This window comes from Enoplosus armatus, chromosome 14, assembly GCF_043641665.1.
Source record: "Enoplosus armatus isolate fEnoArm2 chromosome 14, fEnoArm2.hap1, whole genome shotgun sequence".
NCBI lineage: Eukaryota > Metazoa > Chordata > Actinopteri > Centrarchiformes > Enoplosidae > Enoplosus > Enoplosus armatus.
Genome location: NC_092193.1, coordinates 5287065 through 5313984, shown reverse-complemented (window position 1 = coordinate 5313984; position 26920 = coordinate 5287065). Strand labels below are relative to the sequence as shown.

Here is a 26920-nt window from a genome sequence, read left to right as displayed (position 1 = left end):
ATACAAGGATTTTGACTTACAAGCAGTTCCAAGAACAATTCAATATTTATATACACACACCTAGTTTTTCACCTACTTGTATGTACACAATAGTTCTACACGTGACTCTACACCTGACAGTGATGACACAAAATTATACATTTCTATTCATTTCATGGTGAAATCATTCAAATTCAGTGTCCAGCACTAGGTATGATTGTATTTACTTAACTTGTTTTATTGCCCGAATGTGGCTCATTGTCGATATAAGAGAGGCAATTCAGTGCAGATAACAGAGTTGTTAAAGCATTAGCTGATAAGCTGTGTTTACATGTCTGCCATTGATATCTCACAGCTTAACAGGGTCTCTTGCAGAGTTTCCATAAAACTCTCAACTAACTCTCAGCTTTTAGTTTAATCTACCTTTAAATACACTATCAGTCACACATTCCTGACCCAGGAATATAAAAGAAATTCCACTAATTAAACCTACCTCTGAGAAATCTGTTACTGACAAATTCGTTAAATGTAAAGAAAGTATTACATTCAATATTTGTTGGGTAAAATATTCTCATGTAGTCCTTTAAAAAAAAAAAACAACAAAGCAACAAAACAAGTGTCATTCTGAACAGAATTTATTGCCAAAGAAAAGATCACTTGTGGTTACTGTACCCATTTTCATATCCCACATTCCATTACAATTTTCAAATAAAACAAATAATTCAGATCATACAAAACTATAACTGATACTATTCTTTCAAGCTTGTCAGTTTTTAATACTTGCTTGTTACATTTGCAAGTTTTTTTTTTCTAAATCTAAATTCAAAATCAAATGTAAACATGACTTTGCAACTATAACGTAAATGCTTAACCCAGCATGTGGTGTCAATATTTCACCTTCTTTTTTTAAATACATTTATTGCACATTCACCGTCATAGAAGCAAAGAGGAAGCAAAACATTACAGACAATCTTTGGTTAGTGTCGTGATTAAGTGTTTCTCCTGCATGCTGAATTTAGTATTTAATAGCTTGAGGATTATTCTTTCCAGGAGAGAAAGTAGAGCATTCCCTGTCCGTCACCACAAACCAGCTCAGTGGGTTTTTCAGGGTTCACCTCCAACTGCAGAACAGGACCTCCACACACAAACATACCCACCTGGAGGGAGGGACAGAGAGACAGAGAGAGACAGAGAGAGAGACAGAGAGACAGACAGAGAGAGAGAGACGAAGGTAACAGTTTAAAAAAAGAAAGACAGTTTAAAATCAAGGTGAAGGAATAAATTAGTCATTTTGCTGCATAAGAAGAGAACATAACTTTCAGAGTGCACTTATGCACTTTCTTGCAGAGAGTTAGATGAGACAATTGATACCACTCTAACATCTGCCCATTAAACATGAAGCTACAGCCAGCAGCTGGTTAGCTTAGCTTAGCATAAAGACTGGAAACAGCTAGCCTGGCTCTGTCTAAAAGGTAACACAACCCACCTACAAGCACCTCTAAAGCTCACTCATTAATGCGTAATATATCTCATTTGTTCAATGAAAAAAAATAACAATGTAAAAACAATAATTCACCATTTTCCTGTGGGTTATGTGCCAGACTTCTTCTTCGTAGTTGGATTTTTTTTGTAACAGAGCCAGACTAGCTGTTTTCAGTCTTTGTGCTAAGCTAACTGGCTGCAGCTTCATATTTAACATAGAGATGTGAGAGTGGCATCGATTTTTATTGTCCACTTTTAATTATCTGCCAGATAGTTAATGAGCGCATTTCCAAAAATGTCAAACTGTTCTTTTAAGACTCTGATGTACCTGCTTCTTGGTGTTTCTGTCCCACAGCTTCACTGTCCTGTCATAGGAGGCTGAGATGATGGTGCGGTCAGTGAGTCTCAGCACGCTGATCCTGTCTTTGTGAGCCTGGGGATAAAACATCATCATTAAAAACAATACAAAGTAAAGCCCTGGCTTAAAGCAACGGCTAATTGTCTCTGATGTTTGCTTTTATTTCCTGCTTTTTATTTGCCTGACGGGAGGTGTTTTAACTGCTGGTTATTGGCAGGCAGATGCTTTTTCTTCCCCTTCTTGTAGTTACCTAAGATTTACATTAAGGGCTTTGCTGAAACACTTTGTCGATCAAGAGAAAATTAATCAGCAACAATTCTGATGATCAGTTCATGATTTATTGAGCAAAAATGCCAAACATTTATCAGTTCCAGCTTCTCAAATGTGAGGATTTGCAGCTTTTCTCTTTGGTCTTTCATTGTAAATGAAATATCTTTGGGTTTGGGACTGTTGGTTGGACGTCACCTTGGGCTTGAGGAAATTGTGATGGGCATTTTTCACCATTTTGTGACATTTTATTAACAAAATCAATGATGATCAATGATTAAACGTATCTCAGCTCTTACAGGTTTTCTGCTGCTCCACGAGGAAAGCTCTGGAAGCTGGAGGAACCACATGTTGCCCTTAACGTCTCCACACACGACAAACTCTGAAAGTACAACACATTGGATAATCACACAACAAACAACTTAAAAGCTGGCAGGTACAGAGGTAGCTGTGGTAACTCTGATTATGCTTGAAGCAAAACTAGTACTTGTAACAGCTGCAGCGCAAACAGTAATACGAATAGGTGTCAGTACCTTTGTCCACAGTTACAGCTGTTATCAGGCTCCCCTTCTTCTCCTCATCGTTGGTCTGTAGTTTCATAGAGCTGAAAGCTGAACTGAGAGAGTTTTTGGGGCCCATGGCAAACTGAAGAAAGAGAGGACAGAGACATCAACGTTTAGGTGTTCCAGGTAGTATTATTTAATTGGCAATAATATATATTTTCTTTTCTTGAGAGCTACAACATTATTATTTATAGGTAAGTTGGGCAACACTCACAATGAAGCCAATGTGAACTTCTCCCTCTGATTCGCCCACCAGCCACATGCTTTTCTCGTCATTACGGATCATCCCAAAAATCCGGACAGTGTGGCTCCAACTGCAATAAAGAAAAATATACAATAAGGAGCTTTAAGGTTGGTTTAATTATTTGGGGCTTAAATAAATAAAACCTCTCAGTGGATAAGAAACAAAACCCAACAGCACCATGTCTTCAACTGAGCTGAACTGTGTGTCAATAAAATTTGCATGAATGAAAGTTGTAAATATTCAGAAAAAGTACTCTGACCCAGGATACAGGGCTCTGTCAAATTACTGAGCATTAAATGACAAATATGTATCAGTGTCTGCTAACTAGAGTGATCATTTAGGGCTAATGTCATCAGAAAATGCTCTCAAAAATGACAGATATCAGCAGCCAAGTTTGATTAAAAATACTTCACAGGCTAACAAAAACATCATCAGCATTATTCTAGACAGTTTACAAACTTTCTGATCACCTCCACCATAAATGGTTTGATGTTATTAGCATCCCTCTGTCTCAGTTCAACAAGTCAAAACTAAAATTCACATAATAATGATTGAACGCATTTCAGTAAGAAGTAAGTTTCAGTGAAGTGAAATTCAAAACCTAATAATCAGCCCTGATCAACTTGGACAATGATTCATTAAAACAAAGATTTTGGTAAATACTGTGCAGTACGTGGTGTTACCTAGTGACTGTGTGGGCCCACTTCTCCTGCTCATCATTGAATGTGATGTTAAGTATTGTTCCGTCATGCATCACACCGATCAGGACTGAGCAGTAGCTGAGGCGGACCACTCGGTCTGTCACTGTGTGCGTGGCCACCTTCACCAGGCTGTGAGAAACAGAAACCATGGTTAGTGTGTGTTCTCAAGTCTCCAGAGAAACAGCACTCCCAAATCCCCAATTTACCTCCATTTTATCGCACATGTTCTGAAAGTCAAGACAGTTCACAGTTTCAAAACATCAACAGTGGGCTCTAACAATATCAAGGAGTGTCGGTGACCATCAGGACCTAGACTATTTATTATTATTATTGTTTTTATATGTCTTAAAACATGTCTGGAGAGGGATCTTAAAAATTGTGTGAAGCTAAACCAAAGCAGATAAAATGCTATCAAACCCCAACCCTATATAGGCATGTAGCAGGGAACTGGTACACCATCAATAAACATCAAGTTACAGTACGCCTTGACATAGTATCCTTCCATTATTTCACTCCTGACACTTAACTGATTTTATACTATTACAGAAACTGGCACAGCTGCTATAGGATTATAGGAAGTCTACTATTATAGGAAAAGGCTTTGGATGGCTGCAGTGGCGTTGTATCTGACACGTCCTGCTAATGTGGCTTCCCATCCGTATCAGTAGTAATCTCTATCAAGACTGATTAAAATTTAAATTTAGGTCATAGGATGCTCTGAGAGACAATGTATTGACACATTAATCAAATAATGTGTGCTCATCGCTGCAAATGTAAGGTATGAAAACAGAAGAAATTGCTTTCTCATGTACATATTTTTTTTACCTTTTCCATCACGTCCTGCTAACGTATCAACAATAGTGCATTTATTGATTTATTCTTGTGTTGTTTCACATGGTCTTTACTGTAAATGAGAATTCGTTCATAACTTGTGACCAAATAAAGCTTTAAAAAGTAAGATAACAAGACTGGACGATAGGGTAGGCCCCGTGTGGTAGCGTCTTTGTGTGACCGTTTAGCTGCTGTTTACCTCGCCGTGGTGTGTTGTTGATTCCACACCAGCTTCAACACATCAACATCCAGTTTCATGTAGCTGACTGCAAACTGGCTGTCAGGCATGGAGCAGACCGCTGTGATGATGTTGTCTGAGGCCTGACACACAGACACATCATGTGATTACACAAACACAAAAAACATACCAGGATACACCCCCTTTTTCTTGTGCATGTCTTCACCTGCTTGCTGCCAACCACAGTGTTGTTCTGCCATAGCTCCAGCAAACCGGATTCATAACCAGCAAGAACCAAATCATCCGTCTGAGAGAAGCACAGAGCTGTGACTGGACCTCTCAGGCTGGAGGGACCCTCTGGGAAAAAAAGACAGAACACGGAGGTGAACTGGGACCATCTTCAAAAGAAAGGTCACACAGAATATTTGAAGACATGAATAAACTTTGACAGGTTGGTCCGGACGTAAAAAAGCAGACACTGAGACAATCGCCACAATGTCCACAGTGAAAGTGAAGGCAGGTTTCTCTCAGTTACTGTGATACAACTATTTGGTACATAAAAATGGATTAGAGTAATTATAATGATCAACATCTCAAATATTTTGATAACCATTTCAGCTGTAACCATGCAGTCCTACCACACATTAATATCTCTCAGAATATTAGCAATGAGTGCATGAATTTGAATTTATTAGTGTGACCATGATGTCATTTCCACAGGGGATGAGGGGACATGTCCCTCTCACTTTTACTGTTTCAGGTTGATTTTCTTACTGAAGTCTCTCTAAACTGTGTCGTTTTACTGTCCAGCCACCACAGCCCAGAAGATCTGCGTTGATAAAAAGGTTGATTCACTCACCTTACTCACTGTGCGCCAAAGCAATGAACATGAGCAGCAACGAGTGCTTTACAGACTTTTTTTTGCTCTCGCAGGCAATATACAGGCTGTCCAACCTTAATAGAGAAGGTTGTTGGGGCTGAATGCAGCCTGAAAGGAATATCTGAAGACACTACTCAGGCCTAGAAAAATAATAATAATACCAACTTTATTTTTCGAGCTAAAAAAACCCCCAAAAACCTGTAATCTGTATTTTTATTCACAGTGAAAGTCAAAGACAGCACAGTAACGCACAGAGCTCGTAGGAAAGATGCATATACAACTTTATCACTGTGATAAATGTTCTCTTTCTTAATGGTATTATATAAAAGGCAGAATATAAAGTATTACCTGTTGTCCATGTCCAGCATCGCAATGAGCAGTCTTCAGAAACAGTGAGGAATTCTGGGAGTCCTTCCTTGCAAACAACTCCACATATCGCACCGCTGTGACCCTGTAAGGTGCTGAAGTGCTCCACCTGTACGTAAAGATACAGAAAGTCAGACAGGAGACAAAAACAGAAAAATAAGTGACAGTGTCCACTCTTTTATTTTGGGCAAGAACCCAAAGGAAGTCGTTTTTGCTCTGCATCTAGACTAGAGCTAAAGACGAGACCACATCGACAGACCTGTAGTGGTTTCCAGAGCTGCACTGTGCCATCATCAGATGCAGTGAAAACAATCATTTCTTCTGGGTTAACTTCTTTATTCTCTTCTTAAAAACAAAGCAAAAAAACAACAACTAAGACTTGGTGAGACATTATATTGTACAATATGAAATAAAGAGGGAGAGACAAATAGAGAGAGTGAATGTATGTGTGCACTCATTCACCTGGGACTGGTAGGAGAGAGCAGTGGTGTATACGTTGCTTGTGTGCAGCAATGTGGCAGATTTCTGTGTTTGTTTCCCAGTTCCAAACATGTAGTGCTCCCTCTGCACAGCCGGCCATCACACACTGCCCCTGCACACAGGAAGACCAAACACCAAGTCAACAGGTTTTACTATACGCATCAAGGGAGAACACAAAGGCAGCTCAGACCTGCAGTTCAATCTCAACACTACAACAATTACATGAAGGTTTTTCAGGAGACAGAACCAATACGTACTGTATTTTCTCGGATAGATGGGTGTATAATTTGCTCACCAGACAGCAGACAGATGTAAGAGGACTCCTCCAGGAGATTTCTCTGAGAAGTTGGCCCGCCTGCAGATCCCACAAACAAAGCCGCCCATCGTTTGAAGAGCTAATCTGGAACAGAAAGGGGGAGGCTGATGAAGACAAGTTTACAGAAACGCTGAAATAGTGCCGTAAAAATTTGAATCTAGTTTAATTTAATTTAAAATTTTAATTAAGATTTACCACACAGTCTGGAGTCCAAACGCAGCCGGTGATCCAGTCTCTGTGAGAGTGAAGGAGCGACTTAGAGACAGCAGCAGGAGACACACTCACATCCCACACCATCAGCGCCTGAAACAAAGACACCTGTCAGTACTCCATTACACTGACCATCCTAAAATAATTGATTTGCAACATTGCCAAATATGGCCTTGTGTCATACTGTCCAACCCCACAGCCAGCGTAACAAAAACTCTGCACAAAATTCCAGGTATTAATATAGTCAGTATCAAATTTGGATATTGCCACAACACTACAGCACAAAAACATGTACCTGATCTTTTCCGCCGGACAGCAGCTGACCACCATCGGGGCTGAAAGCCAGACAGGTGACTCCTCCACTGTGGCCCCTCAGAAATGCATGAGGCTCAACGTAGGGGTCGAGGGCCAGATCGCTCAACAACCACAGAACAATGGTGGAGTCGTCTGATTCAAAGGGAGATCCAGAAGGGAAAATGATAAAACAGTTATTGGCAGAAAGTGTGATGTTTTAAGAAAAGGAGCACCTACAACCTGAGAAATATATTATGTTGCCTTGGAAACCATTAGAACATTTATTTCTCTGAAGTTTAAGGACATTTCTGTCGAACACTAAGTCTACCATCAGCATCACTCACCTGCAGCTGTAGCCAGGTATGTGGAGTTTTGTGCTAAAGCCAGGACGGTGGCTGCTTGCACACCAAACATTCCCAACATTTTCAGGCCTCCCAGCATTTCCCCCTCTCCTCCTTCTCTCTTCCAGACCCTCAGTTTGTCACTTCCTGCGGACACCAGCAGCTCAGGTTTGTTCTTCTCCGCGTCCAGAACGACCCACAGCATGGACAGTATGGACACGTCAAGGGTGGAGGTCCAAATCTTGTCACCTACGATCAAAATGAAAACGTGTTAGGAAATAAATAAGCGGAGGTGACTTGAATTAAAGGTCAGATTCAAGTACATGCTCACTACAATTTCTACAGTAGGTTATTTATGCATGTCCATATTTTATGTGTTTGCTTTTCAGTATCATCTTCATCAATATTTTTATGGCTTTGTTACTACGGTGTCAGATTTATATCCTTGACAGATTGCTTGATTTTATTAATTTATTATCTATCTGTCTTCTGTTTCATATCTTTGTTTTTCTATAATTTCCTCTTTGGGCAAGAAAGTAAGAAAGTAAGTAAGTAAAGTTTCTTTGTAAAGCACAGAGCAGAGCAGATACCTTGAAGTACTTCACAATAAAAGACACAAGGAAGGCAGAAAAAAGAAATAAAAGTAATATAATTAGAATAAGAAAAAAAGGAAGGAACAAAAACTTGTTGACAGCTTAAATCAAGGATGCTTGTAAACTTTTGGTCCTCGTGAAATTATTATGCCCCAGTGAAATTACAAGGTTGTATGACAAGAAGCCATTCCTTCTCATTTTTCTTTCTGCATTTTTTGTATTTGTCAGGTTTCTTGCAGAGATTCCATCTAATGAATATGAATTCTTTTTACATTCCTAGCACATAAACACACCTGAGTCAAGACTGAAGAGTTTGATGCCGTCACCGTGGTATCCCACAGCAGCACAGTCTCCATTAACAGCCACACACAGAGCAGCAGGCTCGGAGGTTACAGACCTCCGTTTCTTCAGAGGAGGCTCCAGCGTGCACTAAAAGACCAAATGAGAGGATCAATTTGGAGAGAAAATTGTGCGCGTTGTACAAACATACACCATTCCTTCATTTTTCACCAAAAGGCAGCTAGCTGTCTTTTCTCAATCATGTACTAACTCTTCACTTACTCACAGACTACGGCATGAAAGGTATCTGAAATGGATGAAGATGAGCAAGGCAACATGAAGTTAACACTTATACACAAGATAAATAAGGAGCTTACTTCATCACTTTTTAATGCAGTGACCGAACGTCCGAGTCCCCCTGACCAGAGCTGGAGCTGTTTTACAGAAGGACGAGAACGCACAGAGAAAATAAGTGACAATGTGTTCTTGAGAGGAAGCTGGAGAAGGTGCACTTGTCCTGCACTGAATTTCAGTTGGGTGCCGCAAAAAAGGACGGCAATGCGTTTTCCCAAAACAAATTCAGAAAAAAGGAAGAATTCTATTCTGTTAAAAAAGCAAATGAATCTCCTAATGTCTCAAACATTTATGAGAATTTTATTTACTACTGACAAAACGGCTGACATGTTTCGATCCGAGTCTCAATGCTCAGCTGAAGGTTCATGTCAGGGTCTTTTTTTATATGTGTTTTGGGGAAACACAAGGAAAAGTTTGCATTTGTGTATCTAGGAGAACACATATTCCTGTCTTACAAATAAGTAAAATGGTTTAGCTGTGGCTGGTTTTTTTTGATAAGCAACAAATCATAATTTGTAGGTTTTTTTTTGGTTAAATAGTAATTAAGTTAGTAAATAGTGGAGTAATCATATTATCATAATCCAACCTCTCTGGCCAGTAGAGTTAAGTTTAATTTCTCTGATCCAGGTTCAGTATGTACAGTGATGCCTCACCGTGTGATCCGAGCCGGCGCTCAGCAGCACGCTCCCTTCATCCAGGAAGGTGAGGGCCTCCGTGGCTCCAAAGTGAGCCTGGAAACAACCCACACAGGTGGAGGTGGGCACTGACCACACCCTGACCTCTCCAGACACAGAGCCAGAGCAGAGCATGGAGGAGGAGGGAGAGAAGGAGAGACTGCGCACTGAGCGCTGGTGACCGGACAGGGACTGAGGGGACAGACAGAAGAGAAACAGTGGTTTCATTTGAATTTAAAAGACACAAAACAATGGCGATTATGTACCCACAATATCTCAGTTTACTCTGGACTGGGACCTTAATGCAGTGTGCAGTAGTACTCCTGTAAAGTGTCCCCTTTAAAGTGTCAATCCTATAATCTTGTTTTTTTTAATTATTTTTTGTTCCAGTTTCAAAATTATTACATTTCATTTGAAAGAGTGAGCATTAAGATGACTTTAGCTCCCTACATGACCATTTCTTTGGCCCCTCCCTCATGATAACTCACCGTTAGAGTTTTATTCTGGAGCCAGTTCCACACAATCACACTCCCATTCCAGCAACCAGCAGCCACCAGGTGACCCTCAGGGTCAAAGGTCACACAGTTCAAAGGGCTGGAGCTGGGCAGGGCCGCTACCTCATGACCTTTAGTAGAGGACCACACCTGAAAAGTAGAAAAGCAGTCGGTCAGCATAATTAAGGATAGATAACAATGACTGTTTAAGTGACATTTACAATTTAACAATAGTTGACAATATCTATAAAATAATTTTATAGATATTTAGATCCCATTAGCTGCAACAAATAAAAGAAACTAACATCTATTTAAAATTAAGAGAATGCAGAATAAAGAAACACAAGCACCAGAAAACAAGTAACTGATTCTAAAGTTTAATGTGATTTGTTTGACTAACTTTCAGCATGTAGTCCAGAGACACAGTTGCAAGGTGCTTCCTGTCTGCAGTGACATCACTTGCTGTTATCACATTAGTGTGGGCATCAATGAGAGCAGTCCTGCGAGGAGAACAAACACAGTTAATTCAAACATCATTAGCCTGTGCTATATCTGAAGAAAACCCCCGAACCCAATAGGATTTTGTATTTTATACATCCAAACCTCCTCTCACCTGCAGCCATTCTTGATGTCCCAGACCTCTATTCGTCCATCAAAGGAGGTGGTAGCAAGACGTCCATCTTTAAGAAAGACGCAGCTGGAGATGCCGTCACAGCTGCTCACCAGTGATTTCACTTCCTGTTCACAGCCAGGAGAGAGTTCATATCAGACATTTTTTGTAACTTTATTGTGTGACAACCGAACTGCAGACATACAACACGACATATTTACTGTTAATGTTCACATGCACTCAATCACTTTCTGCAGCAATCTGATTTTATATCATGCATTCATGAAACCTGGTTTCTGTAATCGGGGTAGGGGATTAGAGAAACCCAAGTTTCTCAGCTACACTTCTCTCTCACTGTGACAGCAGTCCGGCAGCATAAAAGGAAAGATAAGGTCGGGTAGGGGAGAAATCTGATTACTGACCTGCTGCATTTGCACATGGATTTTACAGTAATCAGGTTACTACAGAGCATGTAAATGTGTTGTCAGATTTTCTGTGAAACCTTATTTCTGGTGTGAATGTAGATGTACAGGCTGTGAACTGAAAATGAATAATAAGTAAACGTGTGAAGTCTACAGTCTGTCAGGATTTCTACTCATTTGCTAAATAGAAACCATGAATACAAACCATCCAGACCAAATGATGAAGAAGTGACACGATGAAGAACGCGCAGAAGGGAGGCAAATAAAGTACATTTCTACTGGATAATGTGTTCATACCTGTCCCGTCTGTGTGTTGATGAAATGCAGCATTCCCTGTCCAGTGCCAACCACCATCAGCTCTCCATCCGAGCTCAAAACCAAACAGGTCGGTTCAGAGGAGAAGGTCGACACCAGCTCGCTGCGATGAAACACAAAACAAATGATACAAGCTGAAGATATGTTACAACTGAATGAAAACAAAAAGAAGCTGATGGATTAAAGCTCTCCAAATTAATTCTCAATGACAAATTGTGGCTTTAGGGAACACTTCTTCAAACCAGCTTGCAGACAACCTGCTCACCTGGTCTCCCGAGGAACCTGATGGTCATTGTTTAGCCACTCAACTACCCGGACCCCTCCTTTTCCCACCAGGCCTTGTGCCCAGATGTGAGCAGAGGTCCCAGGAGGCTCGTTGAGAGCTTGCTGAATGCAAAGAGCCGGCCAGGAGGAGAGCAGGGGGCCGTGACTCCGCAGGAAACTCCGGCAGTCTTCCAGTCGACCCTGGAGGCCGACTGAGAGCACAAAGAGAAACTTGTACGAAGAAGGAATAAAAGACGCTTTGCAGGAATTTGACAGTTATACATTTTTATGCACTTACATGAGGGTGCAGATGTTTTCTTGTCATCTACAGGAAAGGAAAAAGTTCACAAGATACAAACGTTAGGATTTTTTTGTTTCACTGAGGAACAATTTCAAATTCATTCAAGGTGCACACAAGAAAACATGTGAAGGATTAAAGGCAGAACCATCTAAAAAAAGCAGCTCAACTATTAAAAGGTGTTACTACATTCATCATACAGTATCATTATGCATACTCACCATACAAGCTGTAGGTCTCCAGGAGGTGGTGCAGGAGGCCGTGGCGCACATTAGCATACAGGAAGTAGTAGCTAGACAGCAATGAGTGAAGCGCCTCCAATTGGCCACTTTGAATCTGGACAAAGACATATAAAAAAGGCAGCCGGGAGTTAAATATCTACAGTATATATCATGAGTAACTGTGGTTCTCATGTTTTTGACCAGGATACATAAAATGTGTACAATCTGTACAAGCTAATTGTCCTGGGAGAGCATTTCATTTGGCCCTAAGTGCTATTCAAACACAATCAAGAGCTTGACAAACACTCAACTCAAAGCAATTTCTTTGCACACCATGAAGTCGTAATGACAGGCGTGCAGGACAAAAGCTCTCTGAACTGAGAAGCAACCAGAGAGTTACAGTAGGTCGGAAAGATTTAGTTGAAACTTTAATACCTGATGAAGGTCTATCTATCAAGGTTTTTCAAAAACTGACTGATGAGAGTTTATTAGTATGTACAGATATAGTGCTTGTTTACTGTGTTCCAGGAGACGTAAGTAGTTCATACATATATAGCTTTTATGTTGTGGGTGGTGATGGAAGATGACGAACCAGGTTGGAAGGCAGGTGCATGACAGAGTTGGCCTCACAGTGAAGGAAGTTATCGGTGCCCTGCGGGTCAGCTAGTGCCCACAGATGTGCTGCGTAAAAGAGACCGTATGGTGATTAAAGACTAATTAAAATATACTGCGACTTATACTGTATCAAAACAGACTGTGTGTACTTTACCTGCCAGTACGAGGTGAGCTCTGGTTCTGTCACTTTCTTTTGGGAGGAGAAAGTCCTCAAAGGCCTTCTTCACCTCCGGATTAGTTAGAGCCAGCAGGTCGTCAGTGTTGTGGCAATGAGACGAACCAATTAGACTGCAGATAGGGATCCAAATAGGTTTAATATCTCTTCCTCCTCAGTATACAGTATCCAAACAGACTGTTTTCTCCAAAATGTGTGTTCCTGCTAACATGGAGGAAATCTAAATCTTTTGGTTGTCAAAATGGTGATTAAGTGTAGTTAATTCTAGTGAAAAGAGCAATATGTATTGGAAACATAAAAACAGAAATCTTAAAGTAAAACAAACTAACATCACTGCAAATTATAGTGCAGGAGAGTAAAGATAAAAACAGACCCGTGCTACACACTGTGGTCGCGAGGTGCAAGAATACTTTGAGTACTTTTGATTTTGTCATCGTATCAGCTTGTCAGAGATGAATTTTCACAAGCAACCAAAGTCAACTAGGGGAGATTGTTGTCCCAGATAATGGGATTTTTTTCCAGCATCCCTACTTCTTGGATTTTTCACCTCTTTTAACTCATATGGAATTCATACCTTTGTAAACTCTGCACTATACGCGTGAAAGTTGCCATGGGAATGCGTCCTTTGGGCTTCCTGGACAGATGCAGTACTTCCTGCCATGTGACCTGTCCATCCCGTGACGATAGGTCATTGCATGTGCTCAGTACAGAGTACAAGTCTCTCTCCCTCAGGCCTGTCGATCAAGAGGAGAAAATGTTCAGCAAATGGCCGCTTTGATTAGAACATCCCGAGCGCTCGCTGTATTGCAGCCTAGCACACCATAAAGGATAAAAATAATGCTAAAAACCTGACTCATCTCACCAGTGGTGCTGACAGTGAGTGCTGCCAGAGCCCAGCGGAGTCCCAGCATGCCTCTGTACTGCAAGCAGAGTCTGTCCAGGCTGTACTGCACCAACTGGCTCAGAGACTGAGGCAAGCCCAGGAGGCTCTCCGTCAACTGAGACACAAAGACAAAGAAGCATATTGCAACAACTGCACGTTCAGAAATAAAGTGAAATATTCATTTCATCAATCATCACCAGCTGTCATGTCATTCTGCCAGTGTAAGGTTGGCAGGTCAAAGTTTACTTGACATTTTAGTTTTTATTGAAATATCTTGGCAAGTATTGGATTGATTGCTGTGAAATTTAGTGCACACATTGATGGTCCCCGCAGGATGCCTTTGATACCCTGACCTTTCAGTTCGCGCCATCTTCAGGTCAAATGGTTCATTTTGTCTCATACTTTAGTTTACCTGCTAAACAACTATACTATCATTATTATTATGAGCATGTTAGCTCAAGTACAGCCTCACAGAACTGCTAGCATGGCTTGGTCTTGGTTTTAATATCGGTGCTACATGTTGTAAGAAGGTTTCATGTAATATCATTGTGGAAATGAAAAAAGTTATCTTAAACCTTATCAAAGGAGGCAAAGTTCCTCAGGTCTTCGCAGGCCAGGTGCAGGTAGAGAGGACTCACTGCCCCCTTCTTCATCATCAGCGTCTGGAGCTGGACAAGCAGACACAGCATAGTTTTAGGGACAAAAATAAAAATGACAAACTAAGAAAACATTAACTACACGTTGACCAAACTCTGTGACGTCCTGTGTAAAACACAGAAGAAGAACCTGGTTGTTGAATGCAGAGTCACTGAGTTTCTTCCCGAAGGCGTCCAGTGCCTTCTGAACTATCTCCTTCCGGTCCGGCATGGTAAGCTGTCCCAGGGAAAACAGGACAGTGCTTCTTTTCTTGGCCAGGGTTTGCAACAGCGCTGCTTTGGATGTGACGCTCACCACCAAACAAACACCCTGACAAGAAAAAGAGAAAAAAAAAAAAAAAAAAAAAAGAGTTTTACTGTAGCAGACAAATGCCTAAAAATGCAACCATGAACAAAACAACCAGTGTATATAAATGCAAATGAGCTGCTCTGGACATTGCTAACATTAATCCCATAAATATACATTTTTTTGTTTTGTTTTGTTACCTTGTCAACAAAGACTGCAGACATGTCAGATACTTTATTCTGTCTTAAAGCATTTCCTGGTATTATAAACTTATAAAGACCAACATTTCAGCAGTTTTAAGAAACATCTTACTAAGATGAAATAAATACATCCGAGTTAAGCGGCTTTCTCATTTTCTTTTTTTCCATTTTTCCTCAGTTTTCTATCCATGTAACTGACCTGTGGGAGCTGCTGTGGTATCCAATCAGAGCTGAGCTGACCTCTGCCGTCTCGGACAAGATCCACCCCATCAACAAGCAGCACCAGTGGTTTTTTCTTCTTCATGTCACTCAAACTGGAGTGAAATTCTGACAGCAATTCTCTGTGATCAAAAAAATCATTGAAAAGGAAAGCCAACAGCTGTTAGTGAGTAGACAATATGACGTACGTGTAAATCTCAACTATTCAGAATCGACCTACTTGTAAGAATGAGGAAGAGCTGATTCCTCCTCAGTATCTTTCATCTTCCTCAACCACTGGACGAGGCATCGAAGCAGGTTTTCCACAGAGCGTGCCGATTGGCTGGCAGCTGTAGAGTAGGAGATGACGTGACAGACGAGGTTTTTTCTGGACTTCACTCCAGTCCTGAGGGCTTCTGCTAGAGCAGCCTGTGTGGAGAGAGATTCATATGGGTAGCAATGTTTCCCTTGTAGGGAATTAACACTCATTAGGTATACCTAGCTAAAACAAATGCAGTCTGATAAAACAGTAATAAATCCTACTTTTAAGGGAGGTTTAAGTTATAATGTCCAGCATGCTGGTGCTGTTGAGCTGCATTATACAGAGAAGTGTTATTTAGCCTACCCTCATTGATATAAATGAGATTTTGAAGAACAAGCAAGCCTTCCTGTGGTGTTTCTTTTATTTTGTCCAAACTCCTACATGGATCCGACTGTATATACGTAATGAACAGGTTAGAATTCGAGATAGAAAAGAAGAGAATAGAAATTTACCATGAAGACAGTTTTGCCCTCTCCAGGTCCTCCCTCCACCACCATCATCCCTCCTTTGGTCTGGACCTGCTCCACCATCTCGACAGCCCCGAACAGCAGCTTCGACCTGCCGAAGAACTGCCTCTGCAGCGCCCCCTGGTGCATCTCCTGCTCAGCCACATCGGACACAGCCTCGGCCTCGTCATCCTCCTGCCAGACAGAGAACAACGGAGGCGTTTATTACACAGTTGTGACAGGACAGAAAATAGCCTTAGGACAATGGCACAGATTGTACGGTAAATTAGGCGTTTTGTTATTTTAGTGGACAGTACATTTACTCAAGTACAGTACAAGTCATGAGAAGTTTGGAAATGAAATTGACTCAATCATCAGAGTAACTAACTTCCACAAACTGCTTCACTACGGCCATCCACAGGTCTTCCAGCACGGCCTTGCCAAAATTTTCCAGGTTTTTCAGATATGGTTTCCCCTCCACAACGCCTCCCCACTCACACGGGTAACTATGGCAGAAAAACAGACAAGTAGACTCAGCTAAGGCACTTTTTCAAAACATATTGTACGTCACCAGTCAATACTGAAAAAGTCTAACAAATAGTACTATTCAAATAAAAGCCTTGAATGAGTAATATTCTAAAAAGTATAGTGAATTGTTGCATCAGTGCAGTAGTGATATCATATGACCGAGATGACTCACTTTTCAGTGACCTTGACTTTACTGGCCCAGATCCTTCTCTTCAGAGAGGCCATTTTAGTTTCGGCCTCCTTTGATTCAGCAACAAAGTCAGATTTCCAAGCCACCGGAACTGATCTGAGAAACGACGGAGAAAAATTATATTAAAACACAAAATACTACATCCTATGCCTGTTTTTAATAAGAATGTATAGAGTCAGAGTATAAAGAGAACAGTTTAGACAAACTGTGTAAATGTGTAAATGTGTAAATGTGTAAATATGTAAATGTCAGCACGGATTGCATACTTGCTGATGTTCGGATCTCTGAAGTAGCAGAACATTCGCTGGTGTGCTGCATCGGGGTAAAGAGCCTGAAACTGACGGATCTCCATCTCTGTGATGGACAGGCCTGCGGGGGCCGACGCCAGCTGCACGCAAAGAAGGAAATGATGCTTCTTTCAATATTTTTGAGAATATTTTCAGGAACAGACACCATACTCTTTCACTTTAAAGTATCACAAAATCACCAAAATACTTCTACACAGGTCTGATTGGCCCGTTGATCAGTTACAATCAATCAATCGATAATCATTTTAAGTTTCTGAATGGAACGTCTTGTCCTGCTTGTATTTCAGGATAATTATTGTACCATTTTCTCTCATTTTCAACTGATCTCTGATGCAACAGGTGACCAGTTTCACAACATATTTCAGCAACAAAGGCTGACAAGCCAGAGACTCCCATTCAACAAATTTACAGGTAGAGATCAGTAAACATCATTATTGAACGTCCCTTCAAGATTGTCATTAGTTTATTTTTCTTATGTTTATCTAAACTGTTACCACAATTGGTTTTGCTGACTTGTAGTGATTTTAAGTTCTCTTTGAATCATTTTCTGTTTGTTCTGCACTTGGAGAATTCATATGAGCCAATTTGAATGCCAATCTCAATAAAACAGGTTCTTGCACAGAACAAAGCATCAGTATATTTAATTAACACATTGTTTACAGAGCTCTCTGTATTCATTCTTACCCAGCTGTACTGCGGCAGGTCAGGGAGGAGAGGTTTGGGAGGCACCAGGCCGTACCTCTCCCCCAGGATTCCTACCATCATCTGGCTGCGACACACCTCTGACAGGCACAGCTCGGTGGCACGCCCCGACTCCTCTTCTGTCACACCCCAACGCAGCTCCACCTCCTGCAGGTAGAGGCAGTGTAGCGCAGCACGACGCCGGAGCTCCGGGAACACGCTCCGCACCAAGATGTCACGCTCAGCGTGCATGTCTCTGAAGGTGGAGGAGATAAACACCCGAACACCTCGCCACCTGAGAACAGAGGAAGGAGTTGGTGTTAAACATGTGAGGAAAAGGCAGGAAAAATAATTCCTTGGACAGTAGGCCTTAAATGTTGAGCATCAAGTTAGAAAACTGCTCAGGATTACTTCTTTGCCTCAAGATAAAAATTACCTTAACTTGGGGCTGGCTGGTATTGGGACGACAAAGTTTGTGGTCTGAGGGCCTTTAGCTCCCTCTGGTGGTGGGATGTTGTGCAGTTTGTCTAAATGCTCCACATGATCCAGCAGCCTGGATGATCCTCGTTCTGCCACAAACCTGGTCGCATTGTTAAAGAAATAGTTTAACGGTGTGAGAAATACACTTAATCACTTTCTTACCGAGAGTTAGATGAGAAGATCAACACCACTCTCATGACTGTAGGATAAATATGAAGCTGCAGCCAGCGGCCGATTAGCTCAGCTTAGCATAAAGACTGGAAAAAGCTAGCCCGGCTCTGTCCAAAGATACAAAATCCACATAGCAGCACCTCTAAAGCTCACTAATCAATACGTTATATCTTGTTTGTTTAATGGACTATTTCTTGGCCAGGACCAGTGACTTCCTGGTTGTTTTCACACTTCAGTGTTTATACGGATTAAACAAACAAGATATAACGTGTTCATTATAGAGCTGTAGAGGTGCTGGTAGGTGGACTAGCGGTTTCCTTTTGTTTACAGTGTTTGTGTTAAGCTAACCGGCTGCTGGCTCCAGCTTCATATTTAACAAAGTGATATCAATCTTCTCATCTTACTTTCGGCAAAAAAAGTAAGCATATTTCCTAAAAATGTTGAACTCATTGAAACAATAAATGAACATCATACCTTTAACAATATATCATAATCAGAAAGCCAAGACTTCAAAGTGCCATTGGGCTTAACATTTTTTACATTTATATAAATCATCTAAATCTGTTTTTGGATTAAAACGAGCAACCGGACGTTTTACCTCAGCATTTGTTCACTGAAGCCTGCCAGCTTCACACAGTTCCTGTCAGGGATGTACTCTGGGTTTCTGAAAGTCGTCAGTACAACAATAAATTAGAAACAGTTTGAGGCTATAAATATGTCTACTTCACGGGACATTTTTGCAAGTTAACAAGCAAATATTAAAAAGGACCTGTCTATGCTGAAAGAATGTTGTTAGAAAACAGAGAGGACGTGCTAAATTTAAAAAGGTCCATCAGTCAATGCCATAGGGGTGAGTGCAACTTTAGCTTCCCGATTCTGCCTGTGAGATATAAAAGTAATAGCAGCTACAGCAGCAAACTGAAGCATTACCGCTCTAACAAGAGGATTTGCACCACGAGGGCTTTGTTGTTTATTTCCTTCCTGTAGCTGTTGACGGCCCACTCGATGTCATGACAGATATAGTTGTCAGTCACCTCGATGATGTTGTCCACCTGAGATACAAACGCATATAAAAGAGCTGAGAGCTAGTTCCATTAGGTGCTTCAAATCTATATCTTTTTTTTTTAAACTCTTGCAATAACAACTCTTGGCTAACTGTAAAACCATGTAAAGCTATTTGTTGCCCCCCTTTAGAGAGTTTCACCATATCATTTTTTAATGTGTAAGCATTTATCATACTAAATAAAGACATAATAATCATTTATATATTCGCAAACTTTATCATGAAACTGAGAATAATCGGCCAAACACATCAAAATAAACTACGTATGTACAAATAAACTAACCTTGTTTTTCTTGGAGAGCATTGTTGAGAGGAAAGTGTTGTTCCTATCCTCATATGACATGTTTTCACATGCCTGTGAATGAGAAGTATTCATTAATAAAGGCAAGATTCAATGAACAGAAACGTCCTTCAAGACACAGCTCATCTGTTATTCTGCCAAAGCAGAAATATAATTCAGTTATTACACTGGCAGTATGTAGAGTACTTATCCTTTGAACCAACCTTCATTTGCTTCATGACAGTCCTGACATTCTCCAAAAGAACATCAGACTTCAGCTTGATTTCTTCACAGTGATTCCAATCAGATAAGCAGAGCTGACTGTCCTCGGCACTGCTGCTGATCATCAGAGAGAGCAAAACTGCCACCTCCATCATGGAAGGACTGAGCTTGTCAAGCTTCTTCTTCGTCCTCCCTCTCTTACGGCTCTGTTCTTCTTTCTCTCCCTCCTCTTCGTTCTCTTGCTCTGGGTCTGGTGGGAGGCAGAAGTCCTGTTTCTGATCCCAGTTCCTATCATTCCTCACGTTAGCGGAGAGCAAGATAAGGGTCCGTCCAGGGAGCGGGGGCACATTGTAACGACAGGAGATCTGAACCGCCGTCTCCAGAGCTTTGCGGTAACGGTCCAACAGCGCAACAGTGTACAGGGTCTGTCTGGATGCACAGACACAGAAACAGTCCCATTATATTAGTACAGTGTATATATACTGTATATCTATATATATATATATATATATATATCTCTATATATATATCTATAGGTGCTGCTGTTCAGTCACGGTGGCCATCACTGCTCAAGCTAACTAACCAATTGTTTTTCTGTTTATTTTAAACTGCTGTTGCTTCTCTCACTTCCTGTGCACCAGAAAGACACAATGTTCGGTGCCCCAAAGAGACGTCGTTAACTGGGAATATACTTCATTGGTATTGCGTTGTGTCAGCTACAGAAATTAAAAACAAATCAGAGAAAACTACTAAAACTCAAAGGACAGTCTCATACCTGGCCTTTAGGAGCTGGGCCTTCTTTGTTCGGTATAGTCGATACAAAAACGGCACCCCGAGTGTCACCCTGATCCTGCTCCTTGGAGTTGTGTCCCAGTCCTGACCACTGAAGCGCTTGCTCTGGGGAACCTTCTTCAGGATGTCCTTCAGGATGTCTTTAACAGGGGGGAGTTCTTGCTGTGATGCTGAGGCTGGAGGACAGAGAGGCGAAGAGGAAGTACTGTGTGTGTCCTTTGTTGCAATATGTCAGAGTTACACTTTATTAAGCAAGGTTAGGCTGATATTTTGTCAATTTTTGTGGAGTTTGTCGACAGGCTTTGGTTTAATATATACTGGTTCCTACTGAAGACGTAAATCTTAAAAAAACAGCTTAAACACATATAGCTAGTCATTTCCTAAACCAGCTGGACACTGTAGTTTCTAGCAAACATCATTCAAACAGGAGTAAATAGTGCAACATTGCTGGGGATTTTCAGCTTTCAGCAGAATTTACGGCAACAGGACGGTGTATATGGGATTGACTCAAAATAAACTAACTACACCTGTTCACTGTAATGAAAGGAACGAGTCACCCAGTGCAACAAGAAAATAGATGAATCGATGAAATTAATCAGTACAAATCAGTTCTATTCATTATGCATAATTGTATTTATTAATTCAATTTTTCAACACTTTATAAGTGGAATCCAATACCGCATCTTAAAAATGAGCCACCTAAAAGACTTTCAGTCAAGAGTTTTAGTGCCACTTGATGTTGATGTATCTCACCCAAAGTGTGAAGCTCCATGATGACTTTGTAGGCAGCGAGGAATCTGAAGGGAAACTGTCGGCTCTGAACAACAGCTTTCTGAAAGCACATCAAAACACAAGCTTACAGAAAACACTTGATAAACTGCCCCATAAGAGTTTAATTACAAAAGAAAAATACAACAGGTTATCAATGTCACCTTCTCTTTTACCTTTTACTGTATTGTCATTTTCAAAATAAGGATTTAGTACATGCTTCATTCTGTTGGGTCTCACCTTATTGGTCAGTCTGCTGAGGATCTTCCTGTGATGAGCCTCACTGATACCGTTAATGATCATGTTCCTCAGGTTCCTCAGTGTGGCCATGAATGGAAGAGAGTTATTGTCTGCACAGCGGAGACATTATTCATCAATACGTGTGATCACGGACGTGTTTGTGTTACATGCATACAGTATGCGTGTTTTTCAAATGTACACATGCGTCTTTGAACATATTACTGCATTTGCATAACCAGGTTAAATGTAATGCATTGGAAAATATGTATTAAATTCCTTTTTTGATTCCATATGTGATTTAGAGCTTTGGACTCGAAAAATGCTGGATTGAATCTCCGGACCAGATTGGTCAACTGTAGGTCAGTAAAGTCAAACAGGACTTGAGGATGATTTTTGTGATGACTGCTTGACATTTTGGAGACAGTTTTCAAAATGTCCGTCTGTATGTGCTCAGCAGACCTATGAGCTTCTCCCAGGTGGCGGCCTTGTTGCCCTCCCGGCTGAGCAGCCGTTCCCACGTCTCTGGCTCTTTGAGCTTCATTCGCTGCCCGGCTCTCTCCCTGTCCCACGCGCCCTTCATTCCACTGCGGGTGAACGTCTTCATGTCAGCAGGATACCTGGGACCAACACAACCACATTTTAAAACAGAAGCAGGACACGCGCAGAGATGGAGAGATCACGACAGGCCTGAGACTGAATCTAACCAGATACCTTTCTTCTTGTTCTCCTCTCCTCTGTCTACTTGTCCATCTCCATATTGTCTAAACAATTGTTACAACTTTATTTAGCATTTATAAGCAGTATATAAACATGTAATACATGTTTATAACACACTGTAAAGCAGCTGTAAGCAGATATGTCAAGTGTTAATTGGTGTAGTTGTCAAGAACTTTAACTCTTCCTGTGATGCATTAATAAATGGATGCTGGTATCTAAATCAAAAATGCATGATATAGGCAACGTTACAAATGTTTAAGATACTGTAACACTTAAAATGTCCTTATGTGTGCTTATAACTACATTACAATGTGTGTTAAACAATTAATCATAGGCTTATAAAGTGCTGATGAATGAGGGGAGGGGTAGCGGGTGAATGTTATTTATGGGGTCTGTGAGAAAAACTTCACACCAACTAAATTCAACCAGTTGATTAAGTGATATTGAGACCATGTGCTATGTAGTGTGTGTAGTGTGTGAATGTGTGTGAATGTGTGTGTTTGTGTGGCTTACTTTTTTCCCAGAATGGCCATAACGTGTTCAGCCGGTTCTTTGATGTGAAGCCTCTTGATCAGCTTCTTTATATTGAACTCACTCTGCTTTTTATCCACCACCACTTTGCTGCCCTCTATATGCAGCTGCGCACACACACAGACACACATAAACCAGAGGGTTTAAACAGCAGTGTGCTGACAAGAAGTTACCAAGTCTGCCAGAGAAAAAGTGCAGTAAATACAAAATAGAAAAGTTGTTTGATGGGGTTTCTTCTAAAACACCAATTTGGTGGGTCTAGATGTTCAGAATATTTATTACAATTTTAGTTTAACAATCTGCACTAGACCCCACTACCAACATTACGTAAGAAAACACGTAATCAAACACAGGTAACTCCAGAACATCCAGAACCAGAAAAGTACCGTATATTGACTTACAAACTTCTTCAGATAATTTGCATCTGCTCTGAGCAAGTTCCCCCACTGTTTCAGCTGCTCATCAGTTGGTTCCTGGAAATCAAAGATAACGTACGTAGAAGAAACGTTGGAGCGATTAAGAGAGGATGTTGAGGCACGTATGCACCAAGTTTTAATGTAGAGAAATGAGTCGCTTGTACTAAAATAGAAAAGGCAGAAAGTTTCGATTCATTTTCAGTCGAGGTGGTTCGTGGTGTGTGGGTTTCAATCTCTCTTTCTTTTTTACCACAGTGAAAACAATAAAAGCAAGAAACACTAATACTGGCAAACAGTTGTCTCTCTGTTAATAACAGGAGTGTAATATTATATAGAAAACGTAATGATTCTGTACCTTGGCTTTGCGCCTGTTGCGGTTGTGTTTGCAGCAGTGTTTGCGTGTGTTGTATTTGGCCAGCTGATACTCGCTGAACTGCTTGAACTTGTCAGCCATCGCCTTCTTCAGGCACATTGGCAGGGAGCGGCTGAAGCACTGGAAACAGACAAACGTAGTGTTAACACTGGACAGAACTAACTGCACTGATACATCCAGCTGCCGCCACACAGTAAACGGTTACTAAGACTTACTGTACTGTAGATCCTGACGACTTCCAGCCAATCCGAGGGCAGCTGTACAGCAGCACAGAAGTATCTGCGGACATGTGGCTTGGTGGACGGCTGGTTGGCAGCCAGAGCCAGTAAGAAGTTTGCTGTGATGCGGATGTTCAACTCCTGTCGAGTGTAAACTGCCACCTGAATGGCAAAAAAAAGAGAACAAGCAGGTTGTACATGACTGACGGTTATGTTTTATGCTCCACTGTTTCTCTGGAAAAAAATACGCTAAAACAATCAGCTGAGTTCAAAGAAAATGATTATATTGTGAATCAGCATGCTGGATATACTGCAGTGCAAAATAAAATGTAAAAATGTTCAAGTCATCTAACTAGGTTCTTCATAACAGAGTTAATCACCCAACAACAATGTTGGAGGCTCTGTGGCAACCTAGAGGCAAACCAAACTAATGTTTTCTGGAGTCGCACTGAACTAAAAGCTTTGTGAGACAATGTAAATTCAACCATAATAGACATTATGGGATGTATCATTCCAAACACCTCAGAAACTTTGAGGAGATTATACAAGAAGATACCTCACAAAGATTCTGCTTGCAGCCAGCAAAAAAAAGCTCAAGTATAACAAGAAAGTGATGTAAAACTGATCCAAAACAATCTGATATTGTTCGTGAAATTTATTGGAAAAGTTGACCTATCTTTTGAGAGTTAGAGGAAATATTTTTGCCAGACATTGGATGAAGGGGATCGTTTCCATGAAACAAAATGCTGAACAAGTATAAATAATAATGGAATAAAAGGACATATGCACCCAAAGACTATTTTTGTTCTTAGTTGTATTTGTCCCAATGTCACCTGTTCTTTCCAAATTTGAAAACCAAACAAAAAATTAAAGTATGAATTTTTTGTACAATGTTGTCATATTGTGCTGTATTCTCTTATTTAAAATATTTTAATAATATATTTCTACTTTCTATACATTTTAGTGATTTCTATGAAAACATGTCTTTGGTGTTTTTCTGGGTTGTTTTGCTTGATTGGTTGACCATCATAAAGACATGATGAAGTCCCAGTAGGGTTGAAACATTACCACTTCAATTGAAATACATGTTCAGAAGCTATAATCCAGTTTGGGACATAAATCAAACTGCCTTCAGATTCACACACGCACTTAGACAGGCATACACACTTTGAGAAGAAACTGTGGGTCTTTGACAGAAATGTCCTTTGCCATGTTCATGATCCTGGTCCAAATACTGTCCTCTGTGTCCCAGTCCTTCTGGCCTGGAGCTGTGTACTTATTGACCAGGGAGCAGCACACCGCGTTCAGCAGGAGATACTGAGGAACAGACAGAAAGACAATGAAGTATGTGTTCACAACTCAGAGGAGTCACTTAAAAAATAAGCACACTGGAATATGATTTATTTTTTCATACATATGCAGTCTAAAAATATTTTCTCCTACTTTTTTATCATTCAGCTCCTCTTCAATATTTTCATTTCCTCTATCAAACTCAGCAAATTCATCCTGTCTGATGACCATAGACTGTTCTGGTCTGGCCTGGTTGCCCGACTCTGTTTCCAGAACAGGTAATTCCATGGCTGTCCCAGCATAATCCTCCTCCACCTCCGTCTCCTCTTCAGGAAAACCATCATCTTCCTCAGAATGTGTCTGATGCAGGAGAAGTTACATTAAAACAGTAATACTGTAAAATGGGATGCATCAAAAGTTGTGTTTGTCATGTATTAGCAGCCAAGGTAATTTCATTTTCAGTTTGTGTAAAAGACAAATGGTCAAAAAAAGTAAAACAAATGAAGAAAATGTCATGTACCACACTTGTTTCTTCAAAAGAAGACTGCATCGCTTCAGGTGTTTCCTTGTCTCCTCCATCATCCCTCTTCTGTTCTCCACCCAGAACACCATGGAGGAATGAAGGAGGATGAGCGCAGCGACTGAGCAGAGCACTGCTGGCCAGGGATGTGGAGAGCAGGGAGTCATTGGGGACAGATGTATAGGAGGTCAGGGAAAAAGAGAGATTGGGGGAACGGCTATTTAGGAGCTGGTTCTTGGTGCTGATGAGAGGAGAGGTGAGGGAAGGTGAGAAGGAAGAGGTGGAGAGAAGGGAGGATGAGGTGGATGACAGGCTGGATGGCTGGAGAGCGGGGCAAGAGGAGGGTTGTGCTGCAAAGTTTAAGAGTAGAGAGCAGGCCTGGGGCGTCAGTGTGGAGGTCTGAGCTAAAAACTTATTCTCCAGACTGGGAGGAGCAAAGTTGGAAGACAAACTTCTCCCACATGTTGCCTGCTGCTGCTCTCCTTGGGCCACATTTGCCTGCTGCAAAGCCAGCGCCCTCATCTCTGTAGAGAAACACATCAATCAGAAGGTCAATGGTCATTACAAACCTGCGCTCCTCCTCTCAACCACAACACAACCCTGGATAGCACTAAGTACTGAGATAAGCAGTTCAGTACAATTCCTTCAACTGTTTGTACAAGCATTGTACTCAGGTAGTTAAGGGTGTTGCTCAACCGAAAGCATCCATAAAAGGGGAATAAAGTCTGGAAACAGTCAGCAAAAAGACTTCCCTAGACTCCAGGAGCATCATAGTGCATAGATAATAGGCAAACACTGGTAAAATACAATGAAAATAAGAAATCCCCCCACAGCAGTATAATTCAGCTCTAGACCGAAATTAAAACTCTTTCACATACAGAACATGTTTAAATAAATACCAACAAGTTTCAAGTTGTCCAAGAGCTAAATTTTTAGTGTACTACAAGCCCTTTCATTTTTTTATAAAATGTAACGTATAAACTGTGTGAGTTATTCAGAAAGAGAAGTATAGTTTCAGCTGGACGGAGAGGTCAGTCAAGTTGTTTTCAAGTAGCCTTCTTACTTGCAATGACTCAAGAGTTTGCGTAGGTGTGGTTGTTAGCTATGGACACCCGGATAAGACGCAGAAAACTCACCGCAGATACCGCGATTTAAACTCCACGGGCAGAGCACTGACTCTGAACAAACGTGTCCTCTGGTGTATAAGGTTACCGTTTGATTTACTGCAGTGTTACCATCTATTTTTAACGCCTATTGAGCTAAATGCAGTCATGTAACGTCCTCATTTCCTGTAAATGTCCTCATACTTTGCAGCTGCTAGGCTTAAGAGCACTGAT

The 26920-nt window shown here is 41.0% G+C and overlaps 1 protein-coding gene across 1 annotated transcript; it reads right to left on the bottom strand.

Moving 5' to 3' along the window:
• Positions 1–598: 598 nt before the first annotated feature.
• tep1 (telomerase-associated protein 1) lies at positions 599–26807 on the bottom strand. The gene is made up of 56 exons (XM_070918606.1): positions 26720–26807; positions 25584–26107; positions 25217–25423; positions 24941–25090; positions 23771–23935; positions 23538–23675; positions 23168–23239; positions 22749–22873; positions 21978–22135; positions 21519–21628; positions 21264–21342; positions 20494–20686; positions 19721–20147; positions 19500–19571; positions 19084–19205; positions 18923–18931; positions 18752–18817; positions 17939–18082; positions 17506–17797; positions 16780–16901; positions 16496–16609; positions 16184–16301; positions 15802–15990; positions 15269–15456; positions 15029–15170; positions 14474–14653; positions 14263–14355; positions 13667–13802; positions 13379–13538; positions 12784–12917; positions 12607–12695; positions 12015–12129; positions 11794–11820; positions 11497–11707; positions 11214–11334; positions 10498–10622; positions 10285–10384; positions 9879–10034; positions 9370–9582; positions 8740–8796; positions 8377–8512; positions 7494–7739; positions 7151–7302; positions 6841–6948; positions 6625–6729; positions 6312–6441; positions 6109–6194; positions 5832–5958; positions 4830–4960; positions 4625–4746; positions 3577–3723; positions 2864–2963; positions 2620–2731; positions 2386–2468; positions 1790–1894; positions 599–1136 (listed from the first exon to the last, which is right to left on the bottom strand). The coding sequence occupies exons 2-56, from the start codon at positions 26103–26105 to the stop codon at positions 1017–1019; spliced, it is 7851 nt and encodes a 2616-aa protein (XP_070774707.1). The 5' UTR covers positions 26106–26107; positions 26720–26807; the 3' UTR covers positions 599–1016.
• Between the last annotated feature and the right edge of the window lie 113 nt (positions 26808–26920).